At 45.8% G+C, this 17,496-nt stretch overlaps 1 protein-coding gene across 18 annotated transcripts in view; it reads left to right on the top strand.

Moving 5' to 3' along the window:
- CLASP1 (cytoplasmic linker associated protein 1) overlaps positions 1 to 16,397 on the top strand; it is a 273,353-nt gene extending 256,956 nt beyond the window's left edge. For all 18 annotated transcript variants that reach the window (XM_061440036.1, XM_061440038.1, XM_061440042.1 and 15 more), the window contains 3 exons: positions 1,209 to 1,415; positions 2,692 to 2,808; positions 13,433 to 16,397. In XM_061440036.1, the coding sequence (XP_061296020.1) occupies positions 1,209 to 1,415; positions 2,692 to 2,808; positions 13,433 to 13,519 (411 nt within the window). In that variant the 3' untranslated portion in view covers positions 13,520 to 16,397. The remainder of the gene's footprint in view (positions 1 to 1,208; positions 1,416 to 2,691; positions 2,809 to 13,432) is intronic.
- Positions 16,398 to 17,496: the final 1,099 nt, after the last annotated feature.

Below are 17,496 nucleotides of genomic sequence, written 5' to 3'. Positions count from 1 at the left end.
ACAGGCCAGACGCTTGGCTTTCCCAAGTATGCTGTGGACGGACCACAGTCCTCAGGACACACATGAGCTGAGGAAGAAGAAGAGCACTTCATCTAGTGATTGCTGCATGATGGGGCCCTTCTAATGATATGCTGTTGTTCTCCAAACAAACCGATCACGGCAAAAACTAACCTGAACTCAAGTCTGTTTTCCAAAGGACAGATCTGTTCCCCTTTCGTTGTGTCACCCAGAATGGACCTTCTGGGCCTTGTACAGTTGATTTCTCCAAAGCCCAACTTGGTCCTCTGGAGAGGTCTTGACTTCCTCCTCATTTTCTGGGCCAGCTCCTCCATTGAAACATGTAAATGCAGATCAGCGAGGCATGCCCTGGAGCTGACTATGCCAGTGGTGACCATTTACACACATACACACACACACACGCGCGTGCGCTGTGGGAAAATGAGTTGGACCAACATTTATTAAGCACTTAGTGCATAATGGACACTGTTGGGCATGGGGGATAGAAGATGGCTGAGATGGGAACTGACCTCCAAGGAGCCCTTAGTCTAGTCGGGGAGACATTGTCATCAGAGCATGTAAGTGCAGTGGTCAGGGTGCACCTGGGGGCTCTGTTGAGGTGAGTGCATCCTGCCGGTCAAGTGGCGCACATAGGTGAGCACCAGTGAGAAAAAGTGAAGGGAGCAGACTGGGCACTCAAGTGGCTGGCAGGGCTCCGGCTCGCCCCACTTCCTTCCATCTGCTCCTGGCCAGCTGCAAGGTAGCAGACCCCGCCCTTGGGACCCTGCCTGCTTCTGTGGCCTCGCCTGCTGCCTCCTGAACCTTTGCATCCTCATGCAGCCCCTCAGCGCCGACCACCCATCTTGCCCAGCACCACCTTTGCCTCTGAGGCCTGTGCTCAGCTCGGCCGCTGCCACCCCGGAATGCGTGAACACACGAATGCACACAGGTTGGGGAAGGATAGTAGGAAAAAATTACCAAGGCTATAAAGTTTCTAAGGATCTTATGAGCTGGAGCACAGAATATGACTCTTTTAGAGCAAGGTTACCTCTTTGCAACTGCTCCTCCGGTTGACTCTGTTGGCGTGAAAGCATAGCCAGGGGTAGGGGTGGTGGCGGGGGGTTTCCAGTACTAGGCGCTATGTGCCTGTCGCTTGGCCTTTGAAATGTGTGTTGCGGTGTGGAGCTCACTCACATGGGGGCATGTTTCAGGTGGTGAGGGCTGCCGAGGAGGCCGCATCCACGCTGGCCAGTTCCATCCACCCAGAGCAGTGCATCAAAGTGCTGTGCCCCATCGTCCAGACAGCTGACTACCCCATCAACCTGGCCGCCATCAAGATGCAGACCAAAGTTGTTGAGAGGATCGCCAAGGAGTCCTTGCTGCAGCTCCTCGCAGACATCATCCCAGGCCTGCTGCAGGTGGGCCCCTCGTGGTGGCCTGGCCACTCAGCACACAGGGGCGGGCAGGGTGGGCCACGCCCTGCGGGACCCTCGGCATCTTGTCTGTCTCTTCTGGGCCACCCTTCCTGAATGCAGAGGAAGTTCTGGGCGGCCCAGATCTGTGGCCTACAGAATGAACTTTCTGTTTACTGTGAACATGTTTTGATCTTTCTTTGTTGTTCATTCCTTACTGCACGGCTAATGGGCACAGCCCTGGGCAGGGTGAGCCGTGGAACCCAACATCAAACAGTGGTTCTTGTCCTAATCTGTCCAACAAATAGTAATTGAAACCCTTGTAAGTGTGAGGCATTGAGTTAAATAGACTCTGGAAGGCAAAGTGCCTTCTTCTGTTGGGACCCTACCTCAAGTCGTTGACAGCCCTCTCTGGGACTTGGTACTCCCGTACCAACAGCTGCAGGTCAGGGCCGGTGCTGCGTGCTAAGTTACTGGGGTGGATGTGGGTGGTTCTGAGATCTGGGTGGAGGCTGATCTCTAGGTGTAAGGGCTCAGAGAAGAGGTGGTTTAGACTTGGGCCCTAGAGAGAGATTTCAGTGGAGAAAGTAGACAGACATTAGCTTTACACTTAATAAACGCTGCTGTTTGCTGAGCACTGGGCTCAGGAATTTAAACACACACAGCCGAGGACTGGATTATTCCAGGCAGAGGGAAAGGCGCAAAGTCTGAAAGGTCCCAAAGGCTGCTTGGAGAAAAGCAGACAGTCCCATCTGGGTTTGGGGAGGTAGGAGGCAGGTTGTGGTCCAGCTGGAGAGGGATGTGGAGGTCTGTCTCACTGCAGAACGATCCATGGACAGTGGAGAGTTTTATCCACAGAGTGAGTGACCTAGTTCTCATTTCTTTAAAGAGATTTGCACATGTGAGATTTGCTTTACCATGGTGAGGAGAAGCCACTTACTTTCCCCCTTAATTTCCTTTTTTCACTGTGTTCTCTCACAACGTTTCTTGGCTGGTGCTGCCAACGTTTTTTGGCAGCTCATGATACAGCATCGTTCTGTGTGGAGGAGACCAGTTCGCCAGCCTCCTGCCTCCCACCCCAAAACCAGCTCACTCTTGACACTATTGCATGTGGCCTCTTTGGGGCAAGAGCTCTCGAGATTCATCGGCAGAGCTCTGGGGCATTCAGACCGCTCCCAGCAAGGCTGAGATTGAAGTGTGAGAGTGTGGAAACATTGATGAAATACTGTCAGTCAGGCAAAGCTTTGATCTCGCTTTCCTCTCTATGTCCCTCTGGTTGTAGGGTTACGACAACACCGAGAGCAGCGTGCGCAAGGCCAGCGTGTTTTGCTTAGTGGCAATTTATTCCGTAATCGGAGAAGAGTTGAAACCTCACCTGGCACAGCTTACGGGGAGCAAGGTATGTATAGTGTTACACGGGTGGGTCGTGCACCTGGGCCTACCAGCGTGTCCCAGACCCACTGCCCTGCAGTTCTGGGCTCCAGACAAACTTGCTCAGCGTGTGTGAGCTAGCTGGGCCTTACTGTCCAGGGTCGCGTCTCTAAAGACAGAGTGAACAACTGTGTAGTGAAGTCACCTAGGTACGACACAGTCTCTTGTCACTCCTATTTTTAACATGATAGTTTTGAACTTCTAATTTATCCCCAAAAGGAAGATGACTTTGTTTCGAAACCAGCTTGTTTTCTGTCTCTGAAACACTAAGGACATTTGCCTGCTGGCTTCACGCCTGTCTGGGTGGGCTTTGGGTCCTGTGGGTCAGTGTAATGATGGCTGCCTCTCACTGTGTGCCCAGCACGTCCCGTGTTCGTGATGGCATCTCTGCAGGGTGAGGACGCTGATTCTGCACGTGACCCACCTGAGGGCCCGTGGTGGTCATACTTCCTCTTGTTCCTTCTAGAATCGGGCACAAAATGAGACAAAGGGACTGTTGGCTCATGGAAGATGAGAGTGTCTAGAGTGCTTGCTGGTTTAAAAATAAGCTCAAATCTGATGAACCCGATGTGGAGAGAGGATAGCCACCCTTGATCTCAGGCCGTGAGGCCAGGAGTTGGGCCGTGGTGAGGCACCTGCCTCGGGGACTGCCTGGGGAAAATGTGTCACCGTAAAGTTACAGAGGGCCCAGGCACGGGTATGAATACAAAAGCATGGAGCCTGAAATATCTGGCCTTCCTCCTTAGCAAAGAAGGAAGCAGCAGGTGAAGCCTCGTGGCTTTTCAAGTAGGCCTGTTCCTTTGGCACAGTTGGTGAGCATCTCCACTCACTGAGTTCTGGGCAGAGCTGGCTCTCCCGCCTTTGTCCAGAGCAGGGCTCACACTCTCAGTGCTGCCAACATTTCGGGGCACTTCGTGGTGGGGGCACCATCCCTGAGGTCCCAGGAGCACACCCCACCCTCAGCTGATGTCCCCACACCTGGTCAGGTGTCCCTTTGGGACAGAGTCAGCCTTGGTAGAGAACCACTGGTCCAGAAGAAGATATATCAGCAACTGGGCTGGAAGGTCTGAGCAGAGCAGGTGTGGTGGGGGCTGCTTCACCTGGATCCATTTCCCGTGTTCTTCCCATCACTGCCCCTGCAGAGGTGCTTGCCCAGCCCTTCCTGACCACAGCTTGCAGAACGATGAGCCGAGAGTGCCCAGCAGTGTACGGGCCAGGAGCACCTGCCTCTGCTGCTGCCATCAGGGATCCATGGCTGTTGCGTAGCAGCAGTGGGGCCCTCACAGACAGTCTTCATAAAGGGAATTAGATTTGTAAAAAGGAAAATTCATCCAAAAATAATGTTTTCCAGATCTCAGTTTTCTGGTACTTTCTACTCTCAGGAGTAAGGGAGCTGTCATCTCGCTTGACCCCACTAACAAGGGGCTGAGAAAATGGAGGTGTCTTCTCACCCCTGTCCTGTGGTTGACCTGCTGCCCCTTGGAATGGTGGCGTAGGGTCTGGAGCTCAGTCCTGATCAGAGCCAGTGTTCCCACCTCCCCACTGATGACATTAGTCAGCTCAGAGTGCTGAGGGAGGCTGACCTGACACCTGTCCGCTATGGCAGCACAGTGCTTCCAGTCATTCCAGTTTTTATATGAGATAGTTCTGATGTGTTAACAGGAACTTTGTAAGACTCTAATGCACATCTCCTAAAACAAACAAACACCCCCCTCCCACCCACACCCCCAGAATGGGTAGCTGACGGCATGTGGTGCTAAGTTAGAAATGGTCAAGCTGTGGCTTCCTGTTTCTGTCACCAGGCCTGTCAGAACCCCTTCTACTACTACTTAAATGAAGTTGATAAGTGATATCAGGTTCTGTAGAGGAAGGCCTGATGCAAGGTTGGAGTGGGGGGACTTGTGAGGTGTATCTTGGAAGTGTCCCATTGCCATGGCAGCAATACTAGCTTTAGGATCAGAAAACCTGCCTTCTGGTCTCTGTCTCCCACTTACTAGCTGTATGACTATGAGCAACCTTTCCTTTCCATTCTCTCTCTTGGTAAAATATATGTAATGTGAAATTTACTATCTTAACCATGTGTTAGTGTGCAGTTCACAGACGCCAAGTACATTCATATTATTCATATTCATCCCCACCATCCATCTCCAGAGCACTTTTCATCTTGGAAAACTGAAATCCATTAAATAATATCCCCCAGGTCCCCAGTCCATCAACCACCACTCTAGTTTCTTTGGTGTGAATACTTATAAGTGGAATCCTACAGTGTTTGTCTATTTGTGACTGGTTTATTTCACTGAGGATAATGTTCTCTAGGCTCATCCATGTTGTAGCAGGTATCAGAATCTCCTTTCATTTTAAGGCTGAATATAGTCTGCTGAATGTACATAATAGCATGTTGCTCGCCCATTCCTTGGTAATGGCCTTGTGGATTGTTTCCGTGCTCTGGCTTTTGTGAACATGGGGGTACAGATGTCCTTTGAGACCCCCTGTTAATTCTTTTGGGTTTTTTAGTAGAACTGCAGGATCATATGATAACTGCCAGCTGCACCATCTTAGATTCCCACCGACAGTGCACAGGGTTTTAGTTTCTCCACATCCACTTGTTATCTTCTCTTTTCTTTGGTAGCCATCCTCATGGCTGTGTGAGGCAGCATTTCACTGTAGTTTTGCTTTGCATTTCCCTAATGATCCATGATGTTGAGCATCTTTTCATATGCTTGTTGGCCAGTTGCATATCTTCATCAGAGAAATGTTTATTCTAGTCTTTTGCCCATTTTAAAATTATGTTGCTTGGTTTTGTTGTTGTTGATGTTATTGTTGAATTAACAGAAGTTCTGTCTATATTCTGGATATTAACCCCTTGACCTTTGAGGCACAGCTTTTTTTTAATTTTAGTGAAATCCAATTTGTCTGTTATTTTTTTGCCTATGCTTTTGCTGTCATATTCAATAATCAATTGCCAAATCTGTAGTGAAGTTTTTGCCCTTTGTTTTCTTCTAATCATTTTATAGTTTTAGCTTTCAATGGAGGTCTCTGATCCATTTTGAGTTAATTTTTGCATATGGTATTAGATAAGAGTCCAACTTCATTCTTCTGTGTGTGGATATTCAGCTTTCCCAGTTCCGTTTGTTGAAAAGACTTTCTGTTTCTGCAGAAAACCGCATTGGGATTTTGATAGGGATTCCATTGAATGTATAGATAGCTTTGGGTAGTTTTGATCTCATAATGTCTTCCAACCCATGAACATGGGATGTCTTTTTTTAACCTCTATATGTAATGAGTTGTTTTTAATTTTTAATTGAGATAAAAATGAACATATGAAATTGTATTAGTTTTGGATGTACAGCATAATTATTTGATATTTATTTATATTGCAAAATGATCACCCAGTAAGTCTAGGTAACAGCTGTCATACACATAGCTACACGATTTTTTTTTTCTTGTGGTGACAGATTTTAAGATCTACTCTGTTAGTGACTTTCACATACACAGTATTCTTACTATAGTCACCATACTGTATAGTACATGGAATGTCTTTTTGTTTGTGTTTTTAATTACTTTCAATAAAATCTGGTAGTTTTTCTTGTACAGTTCTTTCACTTCCTTGTGTTAATTCCTAAGTGTTTTATTCTTTTTGATTCTATTGTAAATGGAATTGTTTTTCTTAGCTTCATTTTTAGTGTACAGAAGTGCAATTGATTTTTGCTCATTGATTTTGTAGTCTGCTAGTTTGCTGAATTTCTTTATTAGTCTTAACAATTTTTTGTGGAATTGTTGAGATTTTATACATATGAGATCACAGTCATCTCTTGGTATCCCACAGGGATGGGTTTCAGAACCTGTCACAGATAGCAAACTCTGCACGTGCTCAAGTCCTGTACCTGTCATTCTGCCTCTGGGATTTTTCAGCTGACCACAGATTGTGTCGTGCTGTGTGTATTGAACAACATCCATGTATAAGCGCATCTTCATAGTTCAAACCTGTGTTGCTCAAGGGTCAACTGTGTATCATCTCTGAACAAAGATAATTTTGCTTCTTCCTTTCCAATGTGAATGCCTTTCTTTCCTTTTCCTGCCTAATTGTTTTGGCTGGAACTTACTGTGTTAATAGAAATGGTGAAAGCAAGCATCCTCTGCCTTGTTCCTCATCTTAAAGTTGTCAGTCTTTTACCATCGAGCATAATATTCACTGTTTGGGTCTCTCATATATAGCTTTTGATATATTGAGGTGCAGGCATAGAGATGGTATGGATTTGGTTCCAAACAGTTGAAATAAAGCAAGTATTGCAATAAAGCAGGTTGCACAAATTTTTTGGTTTCCCAGGGTATATAAAAGTTATATGTGTACTATACTGTAGTCTGTTAAGAGTTCAGTAGCATTATGTCTGAAAATATCAGTATCTTAACAGAAATGCTAGCCATCATCTGAGCTTTCAGTGAGTCATAATCGTTTTGCTTGTGGAGGACCTGGCCTCTATGTGGATGGCTGCCGACTAATCAGGGTGGTGGTTGCTGAAGGTTGTAGTGGCTGTGTCTTATTTTAAGACAACAATGAAGTTTGCCAAATCGATTGACTCTGCTTTCACAGTTTCTCCGTAGCAGCAATACTGTTTGATAGCATTTTATACACAGTAGAAAAAATTGAAGTCAATCTTCTCAAACCTGCCTCTGTTTAATCCACTAAGTTTATGTAATATTCTAAATCCTTTGTTGTCATTTCAACAGTCTTCACAGCATCTTCACCAAGAGTAGATTCCATCTCAAGAAACCACTTTGTTCATCCATAAGAAGCAGCTCCTTATCTATTAAAGTTTTACCATGAGGTTTCAGCAATTCAGTCCCATCTTTAGGCTCCACCTCTAATTCTAGTTCTCTTACTCTTTCTATCACATCTGCAGTTCCTTCCTGCACTGAAGTCTGGAACCCCTCAAAGTCATCCAGGAGGGATGGAATCAACTTCTTTCAAACTCCTTTTAATGTTGATATTTTGACTTCTTTGTTCTTCATGGCATCTAGAATGCTGAATCCTTTCTAGAAGGTTTACAGATGACTGCTCAGATCCATCAGAGGAGTCACTATGGCAGCGATTGCCTTACAAAATATTTTTCTTAAATAGTAAGACTTGAAAGTCAAAATCAGTCCTTGATCCTTGGGCTGCAGAAAGAGTGTTAAGTTATTAGCACATGTGAAATCAACCTTAATTTTGTTACATCTTCATCAGAGCTCTTGGGTGACCAGGTACACTGTCAGTGAACAGTAATATTTTGAAAGGAATCTTTTTTTCTGAGCTGTAGGTCTCAACAATAGGCTTAAAACATTCAGTCAGTCCTGTTATAAACAGATGCACTGTCATCCAGGCTTTGTTGTTCCATTTATGGAGCAAAGGCAGAGTAGATTGAGCATAATTCTTAAGAGCCCTGGGATTTTCAGAATGGTAAGTGAGCACTGGCTTTATTTTAAAGACACCAGCTGTGTTAGCGCCTAGTAAGAGTCAGCCTCTGAAGTTTTGAAGCCAGGCATTGACTTCTCCTCTTTGGTGGTCAAAGTACTACATGGCATCTTGTTCCAATATAAGACTATTTGCCTGTGTTGAAAATCTGTTGTTTCATGTAGCCACCTTCATGAATTATCTTAGCTAAATCCTCTGGATAATTTGCTGCAGCTTCTGCATTAGCAGTTGCTGCTTCACCTCACACTTTAATGTTAGGGAAACAGCATCTTTCTTTAAACCTCATGAACCAACTTCTGCCAAGTTCAGATTTTTTTCCAGCAACTCGTTCATCTCTCTTAGCCTTCCTAGAATGGAAGGAGAGGGTCTCGATCTGTATTAGGTTTTGGCTTAAGGGAATGTTGTGACTGTTTGATCTTCTATCCAGACCACTTTCTCCATATCAGCAGTAAGGCTATTTTGCTTTTGCTTTCTTATCATTCATGTGTTCACTGGGTAGCACTTTCAGTTTCTTTTGAGAACTTTTCCTTTGCATTCACAACTTGGCTAACTGTTTGATGCAAGAGGCCTAGCTTTTGGCCTGTCTCAACTTTCAATATGCATTTCTTACAAAGCTTAATCATTTCTAGCAAGAGAAGAGCAGCTCTTTCACTTAAACACTTAAGGCCATGGTAGGGTTTTTAATTGGCCTAAGTTCAATGCGATTGTGTCTCGGGGAATATAGGAAGGCTCATGTACAGGGAGAGAGACAGGGAGATGGTGCACGAGTCAGAACATACACATCTGTGGATGAAGTTTGCTGTCTTCATATGGACATGGTTCATGGCACCCCAAACAACTGCTGCAGTCGTAATATCAAAGAACACTGATTACAGATCACCATAGAGTGTAATAATGATGAAAAAATCTGAAATAATTGTAGGAATTACCCAAATGGGACAGTGACATGTAGGCAGCAAATGCTGTTGGAAAATGGCACTGATGAACTTGCTTGATGCAGGTGTTCACAGACCTTCAATTTGGGGGGAAAAAGCACTGTCTTCAAAGTACAATAAAGTGAAGCACAGCAAAACAAAATACGCCTGTACTTTCCTTCTATTCCTAGTTTGTGTGGTATTTTTATTTTGAAAAAGTATTGAATTTTGCCAAATACTTTTTCTATGTCAATTGAAATGATCCTTTGATTTTTTTTTCCCCTTTCGTTCTGTTAATATGGTATATTCGGTTCAGTTCAGTTCAGTTGCTCAGTCGTGTCCGACTTTTTGCGACCCCCATGAATCGCAGCACGCCAAGCCTCCCTGTCCATCACCAACTCCCAGAGTTCACTCAAAGTCATGTCCATCGAGTCGGTGATGCCATCCAGCCATCTCATCCTCTGTCGTCCCCTTCTCCTCCTGCCCCCAATCCCTCCCAGCATCAGAGTCTTTTCCAATGAGTCAACTCTTCGCATGAGGTGGCCAAAGTACTGGAGTTTCAGCTTTAGCATCATTCCTTCCAAAGAAATCCCAAGGCTGATCTCCTTTAGAATGTGGTATATTATATTTATTAATTTTTGTATGTTGGATCACTGTTGGAATATTGATCTGTAGTTTTCTTATCTTTTTCTGACTTTGCTATCAGGACAAAGCTGACTTCATAGCATGAATTCAGAAGTATTTTTTCCTCAAAATTTTCTAAAAAAAATTGAGGATTGTGTTAGTTCTCTAAATGTTGGTAGAATTCACCAGTGAGGCCATCTGGTCTGGGCCATGAAACTGTTCTCCCTTCTGCAAGCTTGACGTTCTATTCTTTTTCTAGTCCCTTAAGATACGTTGTTAGGTTGTTGAAACGTAGCTTTCTTCCTTTTTAAATGTAAGCTTGTAGCTCATGTAGCCCTGAGCTTCCCTCGCTGCACTGCTTTTGCTGCGTCCCATGTGTTTGTGTTTTCATCCCTTTTGTGTTTTCATTTTCATCTGTCTCAAGATATTTTCTAATTTCCTTTGTGATTTATCCTTTAACCCATTGGTTGTTGGAATAACACGTGTTATTCAGTTTCCACAAACTTGTGGATTTTTTGGTTTTCTTTCTGCTACTAATCTGACTTCATCTATTGTGGTCAGAAAAGGTACTTTGTGACATCTCTTTTTTAATTTATTGAGATTCAATCTGTGGCCTAACATATAGTCTATCTTGGGAAGGTCTCATCTTAGGGTGTTTTGCATATTTCTTTTATATTTAGTTGATTTATTGTGTTGTTCAAACCCTCTATAGTGGAATATTGAAGCCTCTCAACTATTATTATAAAACTGTTTCTCCCTTCATTGCTGTCAGTTTTTGCTTCTCTGTTTTGATGGCATATTCTTAGATGTATAATTATAAATATTATAATTTCCTGCTTTGTGGATCTTTTATTAATCCTTGTGTTTCTTATAACCTTTTTTGATTTAAGCTGTATTTTGCCTAATATTAGTATAGCTACCTTGTACTCTTGATTACTGTTTGCATAGAATATCCTTTTCTATTCTTTCACTTTGAACTATTTGTGTCTTTGGATCTAAAATGAGTCTGTAGTAGACAAAATATAGTTGAATCATGCTTTTTGAAAAAATCCATTTTGCTGATCTCTGTCTTTTGATTGGAAAATTTAACTCATTCACATTTAAAGCATTTACTGATGAGGAAGAGATTTCTGTCATTTTGGTATTTGTTTTCTGTATGCATAATAGCTTTTTTGCCCCTCATTTTCTGTATTACTGTTTTCTTTTGTGTTTGTTTGCTTTTTATACTGAAATGTTTAATTCTTTTCTGATTTCCCTTTGTGTATATTCTATACCTGTTTTCTTTGTGGATTACATTTGACATCCTAAAGTTATAATCCTGTAATGTGAATTTATACCAACTCATTGGGCAAGCTCTCTGAATCCCAGCCATTTCATTTGTAAAATAGGAGAACCTGTTTTCAGAGGATTGGTTTGATGTTCGAATATGATTAAAGCTTGTAAACTCAGGGCTTAAAAGGGGTTCTGAGTTGCAAATAACTATTAACAATGTTTAGAAGTTCATTTTAACCTGTCTTTCATAGAAATATAACTATCCTGTTTTCTAGGTCACTTTTTTCTTCTTTAAAGAATACTTGATTCAGTAAGTATGTATTAGGAACCTGCTGCCTTCAGCATGTGGGAAACACAAAACCTTGTTCTCCCCTGAAGTAGCATCAAATAGAGCTGAGGATCAGGACTGGCACATGGGGAGACTTTACAGAGGTCCAAGAGTGACCAGTGGACACCGTGAGACAGGTTCTGGTTGCTGGGTCAGGGGCCTACTGGAGCAGGAGGAAAGGGAGACTTCCTGGAGGAAGCGGGACTATCCTGGGCCTGGCTAGGCAAGGAGGGAAGGATGAACTACAGGCAGGAGCAGTGTGAACAGCTTGGGTAAGAGAAGGAGCAGGGTACTCAGGGGACATGTTTTCTAAGCAAGGAGCTACCTGGAAGGTGTATCACTTATTTTGCAAGTGATTGAGTCAAGGCTCAGGAAATGTTTACCTGAAGTCACAGAACTAGTGTTGGAGTTGGAGTTGGTTATCTGCTGGATCTGCTGAGCCTCAGGCCAGTATTTTGTTGAATGTACCAGAGTTTCTCTTGAAGCTGGCTGGCCCTGGTCATATCCTCCTGAGCCTTTGAGCATTAAGAACCTGTGTAAAGTGAAAGCACCTTGATCAGCACACTGACTATTACGTTAAAAGGTCTAAGATTTTGAAAGGTGTGGAATGAAACACAAGCTGGGATATGTCGTGTGAATTCATGGCACTCTCCCCTGCAGATGAAAAGAGCTAAATCCTGATGTGGGGAGACCCCAGATGGGCTGTTGCATGAAGCCAGCGAACTCCAGACGCTCAGGGCAGAGCTCTCAGACCAGCTATACATTCTGGGCTCCATGTCTGTTTGACCATGTGCCTTGCTGGGGCTCAGGGAGACTGCCTCGTGAGGAGCACTGCTGGTTGCTGGCATTCTTAATATGGTCAGGCACACTATAGACATCAGGTTATTGGTATTCAACAAATATTCTAAGAACTTTTCCTGATAGCTCAGTTGGTAAAGAATCCACCTACAATGCAGGAGATCCTGGTTCCATTCCTGGGTCGGGAAGATCTGCTGGAGAAGAGATAGGCTACCCACTCCAGTATTCTTGGGCTTCCCTTGTGGCTCAGCTGGTAAAGAATCCACCTGCAATGCAGGAGACCTGGGTTGGGAAGATCCCCTGGAGAAAGGAAAGGCTTTCCACTCCAGTATTCTGGCCTGGAGAATTCCATGGACTGTATAACAGTCCATGGGTTCGCAAAGAGTCAGACATGACTGAGTGAGTTTCACTTCACTACTATGTATGTTACATGCTGCTTTAGGTGTTTTGAGGGTCCAGGGGGGCTTAAGTTAGAACCAAATGAGATGTGGAAGGCCTGTTGTGGGGAGCACTGTGCCCAACGAAGGTATATTGTATAGTGATGCAGCATCTGACCTCTGGGAGACTGAGTCTTGTTGGAAAGGTCCAGCCCACTGGTGCCCCCAGCATAAGGCGGCATGTGCTGAGCCACAGTAGGCGGAGCGGGGTCCCAGGGGCAGGAGGACCAAGGGTGCAGATGAGGGCAGCCTGAAGGTGGGCCTCAGATGCTGTGTAAATCAGCAGGTGTCGTGTCCGTGGACAGAAGCAGGTGCAGACGAGGTGTGTGATGGGGAAGGAGCAACTTCTGCAAAGGTGTGAGGATAGAAATCCTGACCTCTGACCTTAGCTTAGTTTCTTTATCCCAATAGAGTAGGCATTATACCCTCTCCTCCTGCTGGCTTGGTTGGAGCCGCACCGGCTGCCTTGCCCCCGAGTGTGTGGGTCTGCCTCTAGAGAGCCTTTTTGCAGGCAGCCCTGAGGCCCACCTCGTGGTAGCAGGTGTCCCTCTTTTCCTGATAACCTCTCATGCCCCCTCCTCTAATCTGACCTCCCAATCGCCCACTGGCCCCAGGCAGGTGGTTTGGACGAGTGGTAGGCACTTAGGGAATGTCTGTGCAGTGACTTTCTCCACTAAGGGACGTGCTGTTTTCTTATGGTCACCTGGGCTTTCTTGCTTACTTTCTGATTTTCTTCCTTCTCATCCATTTGTATATTTTCTTTGCAGATGAAGCTGCTCAACTTATACATAAAGAGGGCGCAGACCACGAACAGCAACAGCAGCTCCTCCTCTGATGTCTCCACCCACAGCTAATGCAACGCCAGAATCTCTGTGTAGCCCTGGAAGCAATCGGTGGTGCCTCAGAGACCTCCCCTCCACTCCCCCTCCAACCCCCCATCGGCTGCCCAGTCAGTACCAGGAGGCCCGCAAATATTTATTACAATCAGTATTTTGATCCCTTCCAGCTTTTGTGTAGAATCCTACTGGTATTGAATGTAAGGGAAGCAAGGCCTGTATTTCATCTTCCTACAGAACAAAACAAAAGGAGTAAGAGAAGAGCCATACTCAAACCGTCTCATCCAGCCTGCTGAGGTTGTAAAACCGTGTGTGTGGGGTGCAGTTCTTAAAAGTCAGAGCTCTCTAGCTGATACATGGTAGAAAGTAGCGTTTTCTCTTCAATTAATAACAGGTTTGAGGAGGTTGTATTGAGCTGTGTTTCTCTTTCATTCTGGCTCCCTTCCCTCTGGATCTGGCCTGTGTGGGGCAGAGCCCATGCCCTTCACAACTGATACCACGAAAGGGTTTTATATGTTTTAGGTTGCATTTTGAGACTACTAAGAATATGGGTCAAGTCTTGGCAAGAAATGAGAAAAAAGCCCGAAGATGGCCTTTTAATGAACATGTCATATTTTGCTTACACTCTGCAGCCTGGGGGCTGGCACCCTTCACTGCCTCCTTCCAGGATGGGCTCCCAGCTCCTCCAAACGGCCCCACCGATGCCACCCCTTCCCCAGAGCTGCTGGGGCAGAGATCTGTGACAGTTGAGATCCAAACACAGAAATCCAGGTAAACGATAGCCTCAGTTAGTATGTGCTTGAAGTGGGACTTCACGCAGCATTGAAAACACAAGAGGAGCTGCTGGTTTTACTGCTGAGATCCTGGGAAACACTATTGAACAGCACTGCCCCTGGAGGCTCAGGTCTAGTGCCGTCTTGTCTCCTTTCCCCAAGCTGCGCCCAAGCTGCTTGATTCCACAGTGTTCTGTCAGTCTGATAATTGGCAACTCTGCCATCTCAGTTTTGACTTCTTTAATTTGGGATTGAGATCAAAGAAAAATCTAAAGAGACCAGGTTATCAGGATCATTTTTTTAAGTTTTGTGAACTGAAGTACTCCCTCGATCATCTGTTGAAATAATCATGGTTTAAGGAAAAAGTAATTATGATGTGCAGCAAATTGCAGAAAAACAGGATTTGAACCAGTTTAGAGTCTGTTTTTCCTTCAGTGAGAAACTTACCCTTTAAAATGTTTTCTTGAGGGTTTCATTGCTTCAGTAAAGGTAACTACAGATCTCAAGTCTGTATAACTTAAGTTTCAAGTAGAATTCTTCAAACCAAATGGAAATTCTTTTTGCAATCATGGAAACATTTTAGACCCTCTGAACTGGTTTTTCCATATTTCCTTATGGAAATGCGTTCAGTTCTTTTTCCCATGCCTGTTCTGATGTTAATTTTTAATGAGGTGTTTGCTGCTCAGGTGCAGAATCTCGGCAACTGCCAGGTTGTATGGTTCCCGCCTCTGAGCTCTAGCTTGACGTTGGAAGTCGTGAAAGACACTGTAGCAGAACATAACTTGTTTTCATTCAGAATTTATTTTAGATACTTTATTTGGAAATAGGCACTGAAAATGGAGGTCCAGGAGCAGTGAGGCTGGGGTGCCTTCACTGCGTGCGTGTGGGTGTGTGTGTGGGTGTGTGTAGGGGGTATCCTGCACGTGTAGGAGGTGCCCCGCTGCTGCTGTTGAGAGAACTTCATGGGTGTGTTTTAAGTGATCAAACATTGTTGACTCTTGGCTCAAAACAGCAGGACCAGGCCTTACTTCCATTGATAAATACCATTTGTTTGTTCATATGTCGCTTTTGGGGTTTCTTTCTTACCCCCTACAAACAAGTCCAAGTGTCTGATGACTCTTCTGGGGCAGAAACTGTGTTTTTTCCTGCCTAGTGTGTGTAGAAAGGCCTTTCTCCTTCTGCTTGTGGACACCCAGGTTACTGCGGCCCCCTACCCTGGAGTCAGGAAGGACCTTGAGCATGGCCGCGTGTCCTCCTGGCGCTCACAAAGGGCTCGCCTTGAATGTCACTTGCCCAACCTCGGTCTCCCAGTGCAGAGGGAGCCGCCACCCCCAGGTCTCTGGGCCTCCTGGGAGGAGACTCGCATGCAGCCACAACCTCAGGGGGCCACCCCCTCCAACCGACAGCTGCAACTGCCCTGCCTGGCCGCCGCCTCCCCGCAGGCCTCCTGTCTGGATGAAACAACAGAACACAAGCGAGCAAAGCACCCAAAACTCTTGTCTGCCTCCCCTGTTCGCCTGACTGTCTGGCGCCCCGAGAAGCCCACTGATGCCACCACTGGGGCCAGGTCGCCTGGCTCCTGCTTCCCCTCCCACTGTGGCCCGCGGGAGGCACACGGCCTTCCTGGGGCACCGTAGCCACAGGCGCCTGCCACAGCCCCACTAGCTTCTCAGTCATGCAGGCAATGCAGCTGCGCCTGATTTGTCTCCTAAATCTTTTTCTTTCCCCGCCGCCCTTTATTTATCAAGCATAATATTACACATTAAAGAAGAGCAAATAAGAACTTTGTAGAACCTCACCAGGACTTTGCTAACGATGATATTTGAAAATGAGAACAACGCTCTGAAAAATATCCACCACCAAAATAGTTTTGTTGGCACTGTTCACACGCATGGTCCCCCACATCCCCAGGTTGGGTTTTTGTTTTTTGGTTTTGGTTTTTTTGGGGGCTTTTTCATGTTACATCCATATCTGTATTTATATCTTACTTGTTTCACCTTCAAGTGTATCATGGCAAATGTACAGATTTTCTTTTTTTTGTTAATAATGTGCTAGGATTTGCTAAAAAAGGAAACACAAAAACCCTTTTGAGTTTGCCCTAGAATAAATGAGACTTAATTCAGTTTCTGACGTCCAAGTGGTCTTTTTTGTTGGATGCCCTGTAGGTAGCATATCCCATCTCTGGGACATCAGAACAAGGCCACGTTTCTGAAGGACTGAGGGGCTATTTTGGGGATCTCATGAGGTCAATTGATGGGACTGCAGGGGGACGCCTGTGCCCTAGGGGCCAGGGGCCGAGAACAGGCCGGAGGCAGGATAGAACTCTCGGGGAAGGGTTTGGGGCCCCCTGTCAGCTGCAGGCCTGCAGAGGAACAGGTGCACGACCAAAGGGTGCTGGCCCCACCTCTTTGGCGTCTCATTTTGATTTAAGAACGATTTTGAGTCTTCACTTCTGTGATGCATCTCAGTTTCCCTGCCTGGTGACTGTGAGCCCCTTCTCCCCTGTGGCCCACCTCCTCCTGCCCACTGGACGTGAGCTCATGATTGGTATAAAAGTCAAGAGCTGGGTTCAAATTTCTGCTCTCTCCCTCGCCCCCTCGGGCCACTATTCTCATGGATAAACCTGACTGAGTCGGACCTCGTGGAGGTGCTGGGAGGGCCCGTGAGTGACGTAAGTGAAGCTGCAGCCTAGCCCTTTGCTGCCGGCAAAGGGACACAAAGGAAGCTGAGCCCCCCCTGCCCCCGCAACACCCCCTCCTCATCCCTGGGGCCTGGTGTGCCCAGCACCCATTACTCAGAAGCAGATGTGCCATCTCTACATTTGAGTTTCTAACCCCTGCAGCCCCTCTTATCTCAAGGCTGCTCAGCAGCCGTGGCTGAGGGGGTGGGCACAGATGCCCGCCGTAATCAGCGGGGCTTGACTTGGGATCTGAACAACCTTCTCTCCAGAGGAAAGACCCCTTTCCACTCTCACAGTTCTGCTCACAAGTGTAGGTTTCAGGACCCCCTGAGGGTGTCCAGGGGTTCCACAGGGAAAATGTGCGACTTACGCTGCTCTTGCCCTTCCCAGGTCATGAGTGGAGGGGGTGGGAAAGTGGAGCAGTGGCTGACAGGAAGCATTAATTAACGTCACGGATGAGGCACTTAGACTTCTTAAGTGTTGTCATCTGTGGCATCTTACTGGTTCTTAGACCAGTTGTGAGATGCAGGTGAAGGACTTGC

This window comes from Bos javanicus, chromosome 2 (genome assembly GCF_032452875.1).
Source record: "Bos javanicus breed banteng chromosome 2, ARS-OSU_banteng_1.0, whole genome shotgun sequence".
NCBI lineage: Eukaryota > Metazoa > Chordata > Mammalia > Artiodactyla > Bovidae > Bos > Bos javanicus.
The sequence above is the reverse complement of the archived record's forward strand: the minus strand, read 5'-3'. Positions and strand labels throughout refer to the sequence as shown.